The sequence below is a fragment of the Vipera ursinii genome (genome assembly GCF_947247035.1).
Source record: "Vipera ursinii genome assembly, chromosome: 7".
Lineage (NCBI taxonomy): Eukaryota > Metazoa > Chordata > Lepidosauria > Squamata > Viperidae > Vipera > Vipera ursinii.
Genome location: NC_139521.1, coordinates 72,171,897 through 72,190,237, shown reverse-complemented (window position 1 = coordinate 72,190,237; position 18,341 = coordinate 72,171,897). Strand labels below are relative to the sequence as shown.

Below are 18,341 nucleotides of genomic sequence, written 5' to 3'. Positions count from 1 at the left end.
AGAGAACGGGAAGGGAAAGGGAGAGGGGAGGGGAGGGACAAGGAAGAGGGAGGGAGGGGAGGAGAAGGGGAGGGGAAAGAGATGAAGGAGGAGAGGGAGAAGGGACAAGGGAGAAGGAAGAGGGAGGGGGAAGGGAGAGAGAAGGGGAGGGGAAAGGGAGAGGGGAGGAGAGGGAGAAGTGACAAGGAAGATGGAGGGAAGGAGGGGAGAAGGGGAGGGGAAAGAGGGGAGGAGGAGAGGGAGAAGACAAGGAAGAGGGAGGGGGGAAGGGAGAGAAGGAGAGGGGAAAGGGAGAGGGGAAGAGAAGAGAGACAAGGGAGGGAGGGGAGGAGAGAAGGGGAGGGGAAAGAGGGGAGGAGGAGAGGGAGAAGGGACAAGGAAGAGGGAGGGAGGGGGGAAGGGAGAGAAGGGGAGGGGAAAGGGAGAGGGGAAGCGAAGAGGGACAAGGGAGGGAGGGGAGGAGAGAAGGGGAGGGGAAAGAGGGGAGGAGGAGAGGGAGAAGGGACAAGGAAGAGGGAGGGAGGGGGGAAGGGAGAGAAGGGGAGGGGAAAGGGAGAAGGGAAGAGAAGAGGGACAAGGGAGGGAGGGGAGGAGAGAAGGGGAGGGGAAAGAGAGAGGGGAGGAGGAGGGAGAAGGGACAAGGGACAAGGAAGAGGGAGAGAGGGAGGAAGCAGAAGGGGAGGAGAGAAGGGGAGGGGAAAGAGAGAGGGGAGGAGGAGAGGGAGAAGGGACAAAGGAGGAGGGAGAGAGGAGAAGGGAGAAGGACAGGTAAAGGGGGAGGGGAGAGGGAGATGAAAGGGGAGGGGAGGGGAGAAGGAAGAGGGAAGGGGAAAAGGGAGGTTAAAAGGGACAAGGAACAGGGAGAGGGGAGAAGAGAGAGGGACAGGAAGAAGAAAGGAGAGCGGGGAGAGAGAGAAGCGGGAGGGAGGGAGGGAGAGGACGTCAACCTTCATGATTCCACGGCTGAGGGTGGGCCCTGAGTTCTACTCCGATGCCTTTACTACCTCACTTAAGCTGGCATCAGGCGACCAATCTCACGGCAGAAGCACCCGCCGGCTTCTACTGTATCCCAAGCACCCTTATTTAAGCTTCCTTGCCTCCCCCCCCCTTACATTGATGACTCCCGGGCAATTGGGGCCGACCAGCCGAGTCTTGTCCTGGCGAAGCAACCGGTGCTTGACGCGCACCATGTCTTGCTGGGGAATACCTTCTGTAATGCACACAACAAGGGAGATTTCCGCGTCAATGGCTTCGTGGATGGCGGCGGCAGCGAAGGGCGGCGGCACGTATATGGCTGAGGCGGTAGCTCCCGTTTTTACTTTAGCCTACGATCCAAACACACTGTTTTAAAAAAAAAATCACTTGTTCCGGTCAGGCAGTCGGCATGCTGCAAGAACACATCTGGCATTAGACATTCGCATTCTGCTTTAACACCTCCTTGAAATAATGCCGCAGCAGGCCTGACCCCCTCCTTCCCCTCCCACCGGCTTAAGTCCATTTGGCACGTTTGGGCCACCAACCCACTGGCAAAGAGCTGGTCAGTAAAGTACGTGGCCCACGTGCATTTTACGGTGTGTTTAAATCCCGAAAGCAATTCTCCAGCGTAGATTAAGTGCTCTAAGGCAGGGGTCCCCAACCCCCGGTTTGCGGACCGGTACCGGGCTGCGGCATGCCAGCAACCGGTCCGCACAAACAAGCAAAGCCCCATCTGCAGGATGCAGGCAGGACACAAAACCACGCACTCTCCGGTCCGTGGAAAAACCTCTCTCCACAGAACCGGTCCCTGGTGCCCCAAAGGGTTGGGGACCGCTGCTCTAAGGCAGGGGTCCACAACCCCCGAGCTGCGGTCCTGTACCAAGCCACGGACCGTCAGAACCGGGCTGCGGAAGCATCCTCTCTCCCCTCCCCTCCCCCCCCAGATTGCAAAGATGGAAAGGTCGGGGACCACTGTTTTAAGGGACAATGGAATCTTTTTTTAAAAAAAAAAGGGACTTAGAGAAGAAAGGATTCTGAAATACTTCCAAACTTAAAAAGAAAATGGAAGTGCTGGAATATCAGAAGTATTTCAGTCCCTTAGTGATTGGCCCGAGGCCAGCTAGCCAGCTTTCGTGGCTAAGTCAGGACTACAACTCACCATCTCCTGATGACTTGCCCAAAGTCATTCAGCTGGTTTTCATGTATAAGGGAGGACTAGAACTCACCGTCTGCTGGTGATTGGTCCAAAGTCACCCACAGCCAGCTTTCGTGGCTAAGTCGGGACTAGAACTCGCCGTCTCCTGGTGATTGGCCCAAAGTCACCTAGCCAGCTTCCACGCCTAAGGTGGGACTAGAACTCGCTGTCTCCTGGTTTCAAGGCCAGCACCTTAACCATTCCACCAAGCTGGCCCTCACTTTATCTATCAAACCTCTATACTGCCCATCACACTTGCATGACTCTTTTAAGATCAACAATTGTCTTTATCTGTTGTGGGATGCCGATGAGAGCATTTATTAGTTTACTGCCTGTGTCGAGGGCCTTTAAAACTGCTGAAATGTCCGACGCTGGAAACTTGAAGACTTGTGGACTTCCAACTATCAAAATTTCCTAGCCAGCCATTTTTCCTGGGCAATTCTGGGAGTTGAGGTCCGCAAGTGTTAAAAGCTGGAAGGTTGGACACCCAACCTTCCTCGAAAGATATCAGAGTTTCTAATTTTCAGATAGTTTAGCTACGTGGCCATGCTCAAAACATGCTTGCAAGATGCCGTGGGGAAGGAAGCTGACCCAGATAGGGGCGGGCATAAAACAGGTGGGTACATTATGGAAGGCAACCTTATTCAAAACTTGTCTATCCCAGAGTAGGAAAGAATAGGGACAAAAACATACAAGTGGAAGATCTTCTTGTAAAGATATAGATGAGATGATCGCTTGTCTTGTTTAGAGATCCCAATGACTAGACCAGGGGTAGGCAACCTTGGCTCTTTTATGACTCGTGGACTTCAACTCCCAGAATTCCTGAGCCAGCCATGCTGAGGGGAAAAGGAGAGGTTTCCAAGCTGAGCCATGATGACTCAGGAATTCTGGGAGTTGAAGTCCACGAGTCATGAAGGGGCCATAGTTCCCCCATGTTGGCTCAAGAATTCTGGGAGTTGAAGTCCACCAGTCATAAAAGAACCAAGGTTGCCTACCTCTGGCCTAGGCCTAGGCCGCTTTATGACTGGTGGACTTCAACTTCCAGAATTCCTGAGCCAGCCACGCTGAGGGGAAAGGGAGAGGTTTCCAAGCTGAGCCATGCTGACTCAGGAATTCTGGGAGTTGAAGTCCACGAGTCATAAAGGAGCCAAGGTTGCCTACCCCTGGACTAGATTCACCAGCTGGCATATGGCGTGACATGATTGACCCAGGCCAGTCTTTTGGTTATAGCAATAGCAATTAAACCTATACAGTATACAGCCCCATAGTGCTTTACAGCCCTCTCTGGGTGGTTTACGTCAGCATATTGTCTCCAAAAATCTGGGTCCTCGTTTTATTGACCTCGGAAGGATGGAAGTGGAGCCTGTCAGATCGAACTCCAGACTATGGACAGAGTTAGCCTGCAGTACTGCAATCTAACCACCGCACCACCAGGTAGTGGCCAAAACTGTGGAAACGTTTTGGGGAAAGTGTGTTTTGGAGGTGTGATGGCTAATAACACCACCCTTTTTTTTTGGAGTAGTGCCATAATTATCAATGAAAAGATAATTTAATCAAGAACGTAATGCAACAAAGTTTGTTCGATTATCTGTGCTGTATTCTAGGAAAAGTTATAGCCAACTAACCAGAAAAAGGAAGCACAACTTGCTGAGGTTGTATATCAGGTAGCTTTCCTTCCTCTGATTGTAGCCAATGAGCACGAGTGTTGAGAGAGCCAATCGGGTGTCATCTTGTTCTGGCAATGAGCCAATCAGATCACAGCAGGATGCGGTTATCGATGTGATGTATTGAAGCCGAGAGGAGGACATTTGTCAGTGTGTGATGTGATCGCTATCAAGTTGGTTGGGGGGTTTTTTTGCATTCTTTCATTTAGTGAGCTTGTAAAACGTAATAAAATTAAAGCAATGGTGCAAAGAGTTGACTGGTCACCCAGAAAGCAATGTAAAATAGTATTATTGAGTGAACAAGGCTACAGTTATGAAGAAATTAGAAGAAAAATTGGTGGAAACTTAACCAAAGGTGACATTTCTACTGTACAATTTTCCCAAAAGGTTTCCACAATTTTGGCCACTACTGTATATTAACTGCCCTTGTTCCATCGTGTTAGGAAATGACAAATCTCCCAAGGTTCAGATCAAGAAGCACTGCGCGAATACTTCTTGATCTGAAACGCAGCGTTGGTGATCGTGCAATCTTTTGCCTCTAAATCCTGTGCAATAGGTATCCTCTTGCATATACAGCATACGCCACCCTCAGAAAGCATCACAGACATCACGGAATTAGGAGTGTTAAAAGCAACAGAGAACATTATGTTGGGGGGAAAAAAATTGATCTACCAACTTTTTTAGGACCAAACAGAACGTAATGTGAAGGCTTCCTGCAAATCTAGGGGTCTGGAAAGTGTTTGAAGGAAACGGCTCGTAATGTCTTGCAAGCAAAATACCTCTTTTTTTGTATCATTAAAGTAGCTGCATCTTTGAAATTCACACAGCTGCTTTAAAAGCCATCTCTGGCTCTCAGCATCCACCTCTGCACGCAAGGGACAAGTGGCTGTGTTGGCACACATGGGCAAAGAAAGCTGCAGGGGTGGGGTCAAACCAGCCCAAGAGCTTTGCAAAAGATGTGGCTGCTTGAACAATTTGATTCATGTTAACCTTATCTTGCAAAGCGCTCTTCTGAATGTTTCACACGGCCCTGTTAAAATCTGAGCAACCAATTCCAAGTTAGGAGGGTGTAATTATAGAATTATTTATTTATTGATTTAATTGGATTTGTATACCGCCCTTTCCTGAAGGACTCAGGGCGGTTAACAGGGTAATTAAAACAAGAAATACAAAAGTTAAAAACAATTAAAAAGATTATAACAGTCCCTGAAAAAGTAAAAAACCCCAATTAAAATTAAAATTAAAATTCTCAGCCTGGGCCAGAGAGCTCGAAGAGCCAGATCTTCAGGTCCCGGCGGAATGAACGGAGGTCGAGGGCAGTCCTCAGCTCCACGGGGAGCTGGTTCCAGAGGGCAGGCGCACCCACTGAGAAGGCCCTCCCCCTGGGTGTTACCCGCCGGCAATCTTTTACCGGCGGCACCCTGAGAAGACCCTCCCTGTGGGAGCGCACTGGACGAAGGGAACGATGCCGGCAGCGGGTGTTCCCTCAGATATCCCAGACCCAAGCCATTTAGGGCTTTATAGGTCATCACCAGCACCTTGAATCTCACCTGGAGGGCAACCAGAAGCCAATGCAGCTCGCGGAGGAGAGGTGTTACATGGGAGTATCGGGAAACCCCCATCACAACTCGCGCGGCCGCATTCTGCACCAGCTGAAGCCTCCAAGTGGTCCTCAAGGGCAGCCCCATGTAGAGAGTGTTGCAGTAGTCTAAACGGGAGGTCACGAGCGCATGAGTGACTGTGCATAGGGCATCTCAGTCCAGGTAGAGTCGCAACTGGCGCATCAGGCGAACCTGGGCAAAATCCCCCCTGGTCATGGCTCCTATATGATCTTCAAAATTGAGCCGGGAGTCAAGGAGGACGCCCAAGTTGCGAGCCCTATCAACGGGCGGTAACACCTCATCCCCATCGTTAAAGGTGGAATGCTTTGGTTAGCCCGAGATGCCGGTATGCACAGCCACTCAGTCTTGGCAGGATTGAGAATTAGACGCTCTGCCCACTTTTTATTCTTGAGACTGGTTCTGCAACAACCCGAGGAGCTAAAAAAATTCCGAGTGAACAACACACTCCTCACTCTGTTGGGAAATATTCTTGGTACGCACCTTGACAAACTTACATTTCAGTTTAATCGCCTCCTACCCACTCTTCCCCATTTTATTCCTACCCTGATGGTTAAAAAAGAAAAACCAAGTAAAATGCAGGTTATTGTTGTTAACAGGCGTATGAAACAAGCAATTGTCTTTTTAAAAAGGTCCACGAACCAATTAACAAATGAATCGGCTGTAATGAAACCAAGACAAAGAAGAATGGATATTTTTGTTTATGAAATCTGCTCGAAGATTACAAATGACAGGGAAATCTAAAGATGATAAGTCATGCTGAAAAGGTGCTACTGTCCTTCTTTCTGAGGCTTTGTGGGGGGCCAGAGAGGAAAGAGAGAGAAGAGAGAGGGAGAAAGAGAGAGAAGAGAGAGAAGTGAGAGAAGAGAGAGGGAGAAAGAGAGGAGAGAGAGAGGAGAGAGAGAGAGAGAGAGAGAGAGAGAGAGAGAGAGAGAGAGAGAGAGAGAGAGAGAGAGAGAGAGAGAGAAGGGAGGGAGGGAGGGAGGGAGGGAGGGAGAGGGACAGAGAGCGCGCACAAAAACTCAGAAATTTAAGTTAGGGACTAGGCAGGTGAAAACTATCTTTCCAAGCATCTGATTTCAAAAAATTCAGGACCTTAAAGGTAAAGACAGCATGTTAACTTCAGCCAGCAAATGCACAGGCAGCCAACCTTAAGGCGTTTTCTTGCAGACGTTTCATTACCAATCTTAGGTAACCTCCATCAGTGACGGAAGGCTGTCTTTATACACTAGTGGCCTGCCCTGTCAGTTTGGGTGAGAAGCTTCTGGGTGCTTCCTTGATTAGGCTGTTGTTTACTATTAGCTTGCTCGCCTGAGTTGGTAGTTCCTTGATTGGGGTCTTGTTTACTCTTTTATTGTTGGTCTAGTATTAATCTTAAGTGTTGATCTCTGCTTATCCGGCTGCTGATGGCTGACGAGGAGGTCTTTTCGCTTTATAACCGGCTCTTTTGAATGGCATGTAGACGTTGTTTATCTCGATGCGCCTGCTGATGGCTGATCAACTCAGACAAACAAGATAACCACCCCTTCTAGCACTGATGATGTTACCTAGGTGGATAATGAGGGATCTGCAAGAAAACCACCAAGCTCAGAGAACACCAAGGACCCCACAGTCCTCTTCCTCCTCTCCTCCATTCCGCAAACCCCCACCCTCTTCTAGCACAGATGATGTTACCCAATTTGGTAATAAAATGTCTGCATGCAAGAAAAGCACCAGGTTTCCAGAGAGCACCCAGGACCCCCACAGTTCAGCCCTGAGCTACAAATATTCTCTTCCATCACAACCAATCTTAGCTGAACAGAGTTTGCATGATGGGGTTCAAACACCTGATAACTCTGTATTGACAAAGTTTGCCACTACTTTTAAAAGCTGCCTCGTAGAGACACCGCGGCAAGGACAGGAAAGGCGAGACAGTGCTTGGCGTAAGGTTCAGCGATCTTACCTCCTCGACGGAATTAAAAACCGGAAGTCCCAAGTGAGTTTTGCCCCCTTTGCCCGGCGAAATCCCTCCTACTAAATTGGTGCCGTACTCCAAGGCCTGTTGACTGTGGAAAGTGCCCTGCGAGGGAGGTACAAACATAAAAGCACAGTCGATTTCAACGGAGGGAGGGAGGTGGTGGGGAGAATGAGTTAGGCAAGTAGTAAGAACATTGGTCCTGCACAGCCAGTTTTCATTCCTAATTCAGGACTAGAACTCCCAGTCTCCTGGTGACTGGCCCCAAATCACCCAGCTGTCTTTCATGCCTAAGGCAGGACTAGAACTCACCGTCTCCTGGTGATTAGCCCAAAGTCACCCAGCTGGTTTTCATGCCTAAGGCAGGACTAGAACTCACCATCTCCTGGTGATTGGCCCAAAGTCACCCAGCTGGCTTTCATGCCTAAGGTGGGACTAGAACTCACCGTCTCCTGTTGACTGGTTCCCAAGCCACCCAGCCAGTTTTCATTCCTAATTCAGGACTAGAACTCCCAGTCTCCTGGTGATTGGCCAGGAGCCCTGACAAAGCCAGGCTGTTCTAAGTGAAGGGGGGAGAACCCCGCTGTAATTGCACAATGAAAGCCAAGATATGAACCCACATACAGGTAGTCTGAGATTTACGACCATAATGGAGCTTTCCCATTATGGCTGTAAGTCATAATGGTCGCAAAATGGGTCACCCATGTGATTTGATCCAATTTTATGATCTTTTATTTTTTAGCAGGGGTCCTAAAGCAAAGGGCATGACTGTAAAACAAACTTGTGTTTTTTTTATGGGCCAGTTTTGCTGAAAACTGGATGCCAGTGCTGATTTTCGGCAAAACCCTCATAAAAAAAACACAGTCAAGGAAATGCAGGCATTTGCAGCAGCCTGCCCACTATGACTGTAAATTGCAACGGTCGCAAAATGAGTCGCTTGGGGAAGTGACCCAACTGTACAATTTGGCGAAGGTTGTGGTGTGAATCCCTGAAGTCGTTAAGCAAATACTGCAGTCATTAAGCAAACAGTTGTAAAACAGTTGCAAAATGTAGCCAGGTGACTGTGGGGGACACTGCAAACAACTGTAAATGCAGTTCTGTTGCTGAGTCCCTGAAGTGCAGTCTTGTGATTGTGTGTGTGTATGTGAGAGAGAGAGAGAAAGAAAGAGAAAGAGAAAAAGAGAAGAGAGACAGAAAGAGAAAGAGAGAAAGAGAAGAGACAGAGAAAAGAGAGAGAGAGAGAGAGTGAGAAAGAGAAACACAGACCATCAGTACTTCAGATTTGGGTCATAAATCCCTTTTGGGGTTCTTTGTAAACTTCAAACAGTCGCTAAGCAACCGATAGTAAGGACTTCTGATCTCTGCAACAAGGAAGTCCTGATAAGGAATTCTAAGCTTCTCACAAACGTAGGGCAAAAGCTACTGATACACAACATGAGCAAAGGTACAAGAAATTGGCCATTTGAGCACTTACCTGTTTGCCGGTGAAACCTTGACAAATAACCTTCGTATCTTTAGTGATGTACATATTTTTCCTTGTGGCTGAATACGAACATTGCCGTACTCCATTCTTCTGCACTAAAAATTTTTAAAAGGGGGGGGGAGGAGGGGAGGAATGAAGAATTACAATAAATTATTCACTTCCAGAATATCTGCAAAATTTCGAGCAGCTTAAGCTGCTTGAAAATTATAGGAAAAGTGCCGTGCTTTTTTTCCTTCTTTTTAAGCGTGTTGGAATAAGTGAGTAGAAAAAGTTGGAAGCTGACTTGACCGGAGTTAATAGGGGGAACTTCATATTAGAAAACGCAGTGAAGGGAGTCTCCAAGCTACATCCGTGCTCCGAAACTCATATTAAAAAAAAAGAAAAATAGAAACAAAATCAAAACGGAATTTTCTGAAATTTTAATGTGTTAAAGGGGTAGGCAACCTTCCTGCCATGCTGAGGGAAAAAGGAGTTTCCAAGCTGAGCCATGCCGGCTCTGGAATTCTGGGAGCTGAAGTCCACGAGTCATAAAAGAGCCAAGGTTGCCTAACCCTGGCCTAGGCCGCTTTATGACTTGTGGACTTCAACTCCCAGAATTCCTGAGCCAGCCATGCTGAGGGGAAAAGGTGTGATTTCCAAGCTGAGCCATGCTGGCTCAGGAATTCTGGGAGTTGAAGTCCACGAGTCATGAAGGGGCTATAATTCCCCATGCCGGCTCAGGAATTCTGGGAGTTGAAGTCCACGAGTCATAAAAGAGCCAAGGTTGCCTAACCCTGGCCTAGGCCGCTTTATGACTCGTGGACTTCAACTCCCAGAATTCCTGAGCCAGCCATGCTGAGGGGAAAAGGTGTGATTTCCAAGCTGAGCCATGCTGGCTCAGGAATTCTGGGAGTTGAAGACCACGAGTCATGAAGCGGCTATAATTCCCCATGCTGGCTCAGGAATTCTGGGAGTTGAAGTCCACGAGTCATAAAAGAGCCAAGGTTGCCTAACCCTGGCCTAGGCCGCTTTATGACTCGTGGACTTCAACTCCCAGAATTCCTGAGCCAGCCATGCTGAGGGGAAAAGGTGTGATTTCCAAGCTGAGCCATGCTGGCTCAGGAATTCTGGGAGTTGAAGACCACGAGTCATGAAGCGGCTATAATTCCCCATGCCGGCTCAGGAATTCTGGGAGTTGAAGTCCACGAGTCATAAAAGAGCCAAGGTTGCCTAACCCTGGCCTAGGCCTAGGCCGCTTTATGACTCGTGGACTTCAACTCCCAGAATTCCTGAGCCAGCCACGCTGAGGGGAAAAGGAGAGATTTCCAAGCTGAGGTGTGCTGGCTCAGGAATTCTGGGAGTTGAAGTCCACGAGTCATCAAAGAGCCAAGGTTGCCCACCCCTGTGTTAAACAGTAGTCCATAGTTTCACCAGTCTGGGCAGGAGGTCTAAAACTCGATGATTCTGAAGTGCTTGGAGGACCTGAAATACTTCTGATCAAACTCTTAACCTTAAGCATGGAGTTATGGAAGAAGGCACACATGCATTTGTCTAGCAACTTGGGAATTTTTATGGTCTTTGAGACCACCACCACCCACCCACCCCCGCCACTCTAGATGTTCTGAAGACTTCTAGAGTTGAATGTGCCTCTTCTGGTGACTGTATCCCCTTAAGTAGGTCTGTCAGCCCCTAAATCCTTCTCTTCCAGCCTCTCTTTCTCTTCTTTCCCATTCCAGCCTATCATTCTTTTTTTTCCCCCTCCCTCCAAAGCCACTCTTCCTCCTCTTTTTTTTGATGAATCTCAAGTCTTTTCTCTTGATGCTGCCGTATTAATTTTGTGACGATGCTACCCCAAACATCTGGGCCTAAGCCCCATTTTGGGCTAATTTAACTTTTTCCTTTGGCTTTACCACAGGTCTAGGGGTGGGCACCTGTCTCCACCAAGGTAGTAAGACTCTTCTAAGAGAGAATCTGTCCCTTTTGCTTTTTCCACGCCGGTGTGTTTTGCGTAGTCTGGTAAGAGGGCCTGAAGTCAGGATGCTGGCTAATCCTGCCAAGTCTGAACAACGTGAGGCACACACACACACACCATTCCTTCCGCAGCCCCATGTTTTAGCAGTAGCTTATTTCCTTCTAGCAATAGCAATAGCACTTAGACTTATTTTTTTAAAATAAATCTTTATTTACATTTCGTGTTAAAAACACACCATACACCAACAAAGACAAAAAAAAAACATTTACAATATACAGAAAACGAAGAAATCAAAAAATTGAAAAAACATTTCAAAAATTTCAAATTATATCTACTTCTCAACTATTATATTCCACTCATTAAGTCTCTTATAACCATCCAACTCCAAAGCTTATTCATTAACAAAAAACTATGTCACTTCATTTTTGACCAACCTCCAAGCCACCCTCATTTCTTTAATCTTTTATCCATCCAAATATACCATTTATTCCATGATAGAAATGCTGGTGTCTCTTCTTTACCCTTCAACTTCTTGGTCAATGTGTCTGCTTCTGCACAATCAAGTATTCTCCTAATTATAACTTCATCCGGCGGGGTATGATTTGCCTTCCAAGATCGAGCATACCCCATCCTCGCCGCCCTTAAGATATGTAAAACCCAATACCATATTTCCTTCTTAATAGCACTTAGACTTATATGCCAGGGCTTTACAGCCCTCTTAAGAGGTTTACGGAGTCAGCATATTGACCCCCCCAACAATCTGGGTCCTCATTTTACCGACCTCAGAAGGATGGAAGGCTGAGTCAGCCTTGAGCCGGTCAGGATCGAACTGCTGGCAATGGGCAGAATGAACCTGCAAAACTGCATTCTAAGCATTGTGCCCACCACAGCTCCTTTTCACGGATTGTGTTCTGAGTTGTTTAAGCTTAAGCCCGTGGTGGCGAATCTATGGCACACGTGCCACAGGTGGCACGCAGAGCCCTCTCTGTGGGCACGTGCGCCGTCGCCCCAGTCCTAGGCCTTCAGCTGGGTTTTATAAAACCTTTTCGTTTTAGGCCTCCGCTGCTGTGTGCAAAAAAAAAGGTTCAATCAATCAATCAATTTCAACTTCTCACAGGGGGGGGGGGGAAAGTTCTCGCAAAGTTAGAATTGATTGAACTTTTTAGTCCCATCCAGTCTGCCGTTACCACCACAGCCATGCCCACCCAATGGGCCATGCCCACCCGGCACCCGACGATACATAAGTGGGTTTGGGGTTGCAGCTTGGTCACTCGGTCTCTAAAAGGTTCACCATCACTGGCTTAAGCCATCTCCACTTGTGCGGCTGCCCCCTTGTGATGCGTAACCCACCCAACCTCATTGAAGTACACAACTGCAATGCCTTCCTCCAAGTTCCTTATCGTTCTGATCGCCCCAGCACGCTGCAATATAAAAACCTATTTTAATTTCGACCCATTAAAAAAAGAGCCGACGCTTGCAATTGCAACCTGATTTTAAGAACGACCTACAAATCGTGTAGATGAGGAAAGGAGCCAGGCTCTCCAATGTCGGGCAACAGTATAAGATCAGGAACTCGATTCCACCGTGTTTCACCGTACAAAGTTTGCCATCTTGTTTTCATAAGCAGAGTTGGGAGGGAGAAGAGTAGACTGGAGAATGCAGCCCCGGGTCAGTTGCTGGACACAAGGTGGACACTTGTGTCTGCACAATTAATGGCATTTCTTAAAACTCCAGAAAAAGGGGGGGAAAGCAACATTTCGAAGATCTGGCTCTGTACATATAGGAGAGTAAAAGGTAAAAGGTAAAGGTTCCCCCGCACATGCGTGCTAGTCGTTTCCAACTCTAGTGGCCGGTGCTCATCTCCGTTTCAAAGCCGAAGAGCCAGCGCTTGTCCGAGGACGTCTCCGTGGTCATGTGGCCGGCATGACTAGACGCCAAAGGCGCACGGAACGCTGTTACCTTCCCACCGTAGTGGTCCCTATTTTTCTACTTGCATTTTTATGTGCTTTCGAACTGCTAGGTTGGCAGGAGCTGGGATGAGTAACAGGCGCTCACTCTGTTATATAGGAGAACTCAGGTTTAAAAAAGGCTGGTCAAAAGTCTTCACTAATTCTCTAGCCAAATGTGAATTACATCAAAGAGACTGAAACAGGCTAAGAATGTTAAGGTGTGAAGCTCTGCTAGCTGTGGAATTCTGGGAGTTGAAGTCCACGAGTCTTAAAAATTCCAAGGCTGAAGACCTCTGCTCTCACCCAACGCTTACTTAGTATTCTTCCAGTGTCAGTAGCATGTTCCCTGATAGAACAATTAAGACTTGTACCTTTGCCCCACATAGTACTTAGCCAGGAACTGAACTTTCATACTGCCAATTCATTTTTATTTTGTTGTTTAAGAAAGAGAGGGAATGCAGGTCAACAGCTTTAAGAGTTAAATAAGCAAATGTGATTTGGAGATTCTCAGACACAGACTGACAATTGTATTTGCATTTTATAAGTACAAATAAGCCCAATAGGAGTTGAATGTTTTGGGAAGAAGAACTAGTTTGCACGCATATACCCAAGCTAAACTTTCCAACCAGAATTGCCATACAACAGCTTGTTACTTTTACCAAGCGTCCAGCCCCATCTGCAAACAAAATAATCTCTTTTTTTATGGTATTGCACACACTGTTTGCCTAGTTGACCACAGTGGGGGTACCAACTTAGCACAATTCTAGAAATGAATGTAACCAGTTCCAGTTCTCTGCAGATACTCTGGATGCAATAGTTCTGTCGGGATTCAAACAAAAATCCTATATTTTTTTTAAAAAAATTGCTTTTCTTTCAAACAAACTATAACTTTGTGGACTTTCTAAGGATGCACGATACAGAAGCCAAAAGATCACTTCAGCACACTGTGAACGGATTAGGTCAGGGGTAGGCAACCTTGGCTCTTTTATGACTCGTGGACTTCAACTCCCAGAATTCCTGAGCCAACGTGGCTCAGCTTGGAAACCTCTCCCTTTCCCCTCAGCACGGCTGGCTGAGGAATTCTGGGAGTTGAAGTCCACGAGTCATAAAAGAGCCAAGGTTGCCTAGCCCTGGTTTAGGTTAAAGACACCAAATGCACCCTAAGCCTAGAAGAAGAACAAACACAGCAGCTCTAGGAACATGCGTAAGAATCAATCCCAAGTAAAGAGAAGCAATAATTAAAGGAATGACAATTCTACTTCCCAGCAATGTAGGTTCAGACCACTCTTTTGCAACCAGGGGGTGACTTTTAATTATTAAATAGGTCCCAACCACTCCGCCCTCCAAGTCAACCACAACAAACCAAATATTTATCCCCATCCTACTTTTAAGGATCTCAGTGGAGGAGGACACATGTGGTCTGCAGTCCGAGACTACATCACCTCTGCAGTAATTACAGGCTTGCTTGTTGATTAGATTTTATCCTGATTTTTAATCACTTGTAAGTAATTCAAGTCTGCAAGCATACCTAATATGCCTTCCTCCTCCTGTTTACCTCACAGCAGCAATTCTATATGGTGAATTGAGCTAGAGAGTGAATGGCCCAAAGTCACCCAGCCGGCTTTCATGCCTAAGGCGGAACTAGAACTCACCGTCTCCTGGTGATTGGCCCAAAGTCACCCAGCCGGCTTTCATGCCTAAGGCAGAACTAGAACTCACCGTCTCCTGGTGATTGGCCCAAAGTCACCCAGCCGGCTTTCATGCCTAAGGCAGAACTAGAACTCACCGTCTCCTGGTGATTGGCCCAAAGTCACCCAGCCAGCATTCATGCCTAAGGCGGAACTAGAACTCACTTTCTCCTGCTGATGGGCTCAAAGTTACCCAGTCGGCATTCGTATCTAAGGCAGGACTAGAACTCACCATATCCTGGTGATTGGCCGAAACACACCCAGTCAAGTTTTCATAGCCAAGGCAGGACTAGAACTCACCACTTGTTTTTTTAACTGGGTGCTTTAACCACTAAACAAAACTGGCTCTCTGAATAGATTCCATCTACAGGTAAGTCCTTGACTTACAACAGTTCGTTTAGTGACCATTCAAAGTTACAGCACTGGAAAAAGGGACTTATGACCATTGTTCACACTTACTGACCATTACAGCATCCCCATGGTTACGTGTTCAAAATCCGGCCGCTTGGCAACTGATTATGACGGTCGCGGTGCCCCAAGGTCAAGTGATCCCGTTTCGCAACCTTCTGACAATCCAAGTCAATGGGGAAGGCCGACTCACTTAACAACCGTGTTACCAACTTCACAACTGCAGTGATTCAGTTAACCACTGTGGCAAGGAAGGTCGTGAAATAAATTATAAATGGAATTAAATTAAAATGGGCATAGATCACTGAACAACTGTCCATGGAGATTCTCAGCCATCCAGGGAACGGTTTTCCCAAAGATGCTTTTTTCAGGAGGCCACTGGTCTTCCTTGTTTTTCTTGGAAGACGTTTCGCTTCTCATCCCAGAAGCTTCTTCAGCTCTGATTGGATGATGCGGAATGGAAGGATTTATATTCCTTGCAGACAGCCGGTCGTTTGCCTTCTTGTAGAGAATTGTTGGGGTTTACAGAGACAAAACCCCCAGGTGGCCTCAACAACTCCCTAAAAGAAGGCAAATGACCAGCTATCCGCCAGGGGTATAAATCCTTCCATTCCTCACCATCCAGTCAGAACTGAAGAAGCTTCTGGGATGAGAAGTGAAACGTCTTCAAAAAAAAAACCAAGAAAGTCCAGTTGCCTCCTGAAAAGGCACCTTTGGGATCACTGAACAACCGTTTCACTTAGCAACAGAAATGTTGGACTCAGTTGTGGTTGTAAATTGAGGGCTAAAGGTAAGGTAAAGGTAAAGGTTCCCCCGTGTGCTAGTCGTTTCCGACTCTAGGGGCCGGTGCTCATCTCCGTTTCAAAGCCGAAGAGCCAGCGCTTGTCCAAGGACGTCTCCGTGGTCACGTGGCCGGCATGACTAGACGCCAAAGGCGCACGGAATGCTGTTACCTTCCCACCGGAGTGGTCCCTATTTTTCTACTTGCATTTTTTATGTGCTTTCGAACTGCTAGGTTGGCAGAAGCTGGGATGAGTAACAGGCGCTCACTCTGCTACGCGGCACTCGGGATTCGACCCGCCAAACTGCCGACCGTCTGATTGACAAGCTCAGCGTCCTAACGCACTGAGCCACCGCGTCCCTCAATTGAGGGCTACCTGTATCCAAATAGATGAGAGTCTATTCCTTTCCACAAGAATAATCATGTAATAATAAGGCAAAGAGGACACATTGCCTTTGCAGCTTGAAAGCCTAACAAAACTCACAAATGCACCTCAGCGAGTTCAGTGCAGATTTTTAATTCATTCATTCATTTGATTTTATTCTGGGTTTTAGGTTCCTCCAGGTGAAGACTCCGGATGGGATCCCAAAACGACCCTCTTCCCACACCCTCCTCTTCGCTCCCGCCCAACTCCCAGGCACAGGGAATGATATAATTTTTTTTTAAAATTTTTTTTAAAGGAGGGTCACAGAAGGAGAGAGAAGCAGCCATGGAGATCATGGGAGTTGTAGTTCAGGGTGCCTGAAGTGGGGGAGAAAGGCCCCAGGCTGGTGGGGAAAAGATGCTCCAATGTGGGCAGGAGGGAAAAGGCCGGGCCTATACTAGGAAGAATTGGGGGGGGGGAATATGTCGCCCCAACGTAACAGGTAAGTTGAGGCTGGCTGGGGATGATGGGAATTGTAGTTCAGGAAGCCTGAAGGGGGGAAAAGATGCTCCCATGTGGGCAGGAGGGAAAAGGCCGGGCCTGCTGGGGAAGATTGGGGCGGAGGGGGAGGGAATAGGTCGCCCCAACGTAACAGGTAAGTTGAGGCTGGCTGGGGATGATGGGAGTTGTAGTTCAGGAAGCCTGAAGGGGGGAAAAGATGCTCCCATGTGGGCAGGAGGGAAAAGGCCGGGCCTGCTGGGGAGGATTGGGGGAGGGGGAGGGAATAGGTCGCCCCAACGTAACAGCTGAGGCTGGCTGGGGATGATGGGAGTTGTAGTTCAGGGAGCCTGAAGGGGGGAAAAGATGCTCCAATGTGGGCAGGAGGGAAAAGGCCGGGCCTGCTGGGGAGGATTGGGGGAGGGGGAGGGAATATGTCACCCCAACGTAACAGGTAAGTTGAGGCTGGCTGGGGACGATGGGAATTGTAGTCCAAAGCTCGGGAAAGGGTGGGCCACGCTGGCAGACTGGGGCGGGTGGGGGGGAGGGGAAAAGGAGAGAGAGAGAGAGACACACCACCGGTGGGCATTATGGAGCCTGCAGTCCCTCACCCCAAACAGCCACCCATCCACCCTGTCGGGAGGGCGGCCCCCCCCCGATCTCCCTCGCGGTCACGTGAGCGCGGCCGGAAGAGGAAGCCTCCCCCCCCCTTCGGCCCGTCACCCGCCCGCCACCCCCCCAACCCCCACTTACGGAGGAAAAGGAGGCGGCCGAGGCCTCCGGCGCCGCTTCCGCAGCAAGACATCGCCGCCGTCCCTGCGGTGCCTCCAGCGGGGCCGCCAATGACAAGGGGGTGCGGGGCGGGATGGCGCTAAGCCCGCCTCTTCCGGTCCTTAGGCCCCTTCCCGGCCGGCCGCGGCGCGCATGCGTTCTCAGAGCGCGGAGGGTGCCCTTGGCGCCTGATTGTGAGCGGGCCCGTCAATCCTTTTTTTTTCCCCGCGCCATCCAGAACAACAGGGATACTTAACGCGTTCCCTCCCCCCTCAACAAAAAGCCGCTGCTTTTTCTCCCTGGGCGCTTGAGGAGGCAAATCAATCAGGCACTTAGGTGTCTAATCCCAGGAAAGAGCCCCCCCATTGCCGCGAGGGGTTGTGGGGGAGGTAGTTTCAGGCGTGGAATTACCTGAGTCCCTGTGCCAGGAGGCTTCAAACTTGGCCCTTTGATGACTTGTGGACTTCAACTCCCAGAGTTCCTCAGCCAGGCACGCTGGGTAAGGAATTCTGGGAGTTGAAGTCCACAAGTCATCAAAGGGCCAAGTTTGAAGACCCCCTGCCCTATGCAATGGAGCTTAGTGGCAAATCGAGGCTTCCCCAGTATTTCGTATAAGAGCGTTAAGCTTAGATCAGGGTGAAACCATGATTGACACAGTGGTAATGCAGCCCCTCCCGTGCTTTATAAACCACGATTTAGGGTTTGGCATGTTGCACAAAGGCAAACCGTGGCTGAGCATAAGAGCTGGACTTTTAAGTCAAGAAAGTTCTACAAAACTCCATAGAACGGTATTTCCCAACCTTAACAGCTCTAAGATATGTGAACATCAAAACATTGCCATTGATCGCCTGTCTCAAAATGGCAAAACCAGCCTATAGTGAACCATGGCTTTGCTTAGTGACTGCTGCATTCACTTAATGACTATCCCCCAAAAGACATATAATCGGGTCAGTCACGTGACCCACCCACTTTATGTCCCTCATGACTTAGGACTGTAAAGTGCAGGCTCCATTATGGTCATAATTCAAGGATTAGACTAAA

General features: G+C 48.4%; 1 protein-coding gene across 2 annotated transcripts in view; it reads right to left on the bottom strand.

The window, feature by feature from the left end:
* The window catches only part of SUCLG1 (succinate-CoA ligase GDP/ADP-forming subunit alpha), a 31,724-nt gene extending 14,315 nt beyond the window's left edge, over window positions 1-17,409 (bottom strand). The window contains exons 1-4 of one of the 2 annotated variants that reach the window (XM_083367391.1): window positions 17,283-17,409; window positions 8,882-8,985; window positions 7,396-7,512; window positions 1,113-1,325 (exon numbers count right to left, since the gene is read on the bottom strand). In XM_083367391.1, the coding sequence (XP_083223517.1) occupies window positions 1,113-1,325; window positions 7,396-7,512; window positions 8,882-8,985; window positions 17,283-17,334 (486 nt within the window). In that variant the 5' untranslated portion in view covers window positions 17,335-17,409. The remainder of the gene's footprint in view (window positions 1-1,112; window positions 1,326-7,395; window positions 7,513-8,881; window positions 8,986-17,282) is intronic. The other variant, XM_083367392.1, reaches the window with a different exon arrangement.
* Window positions 17,410-18,341: the final 932 nt, after the last annotated feature.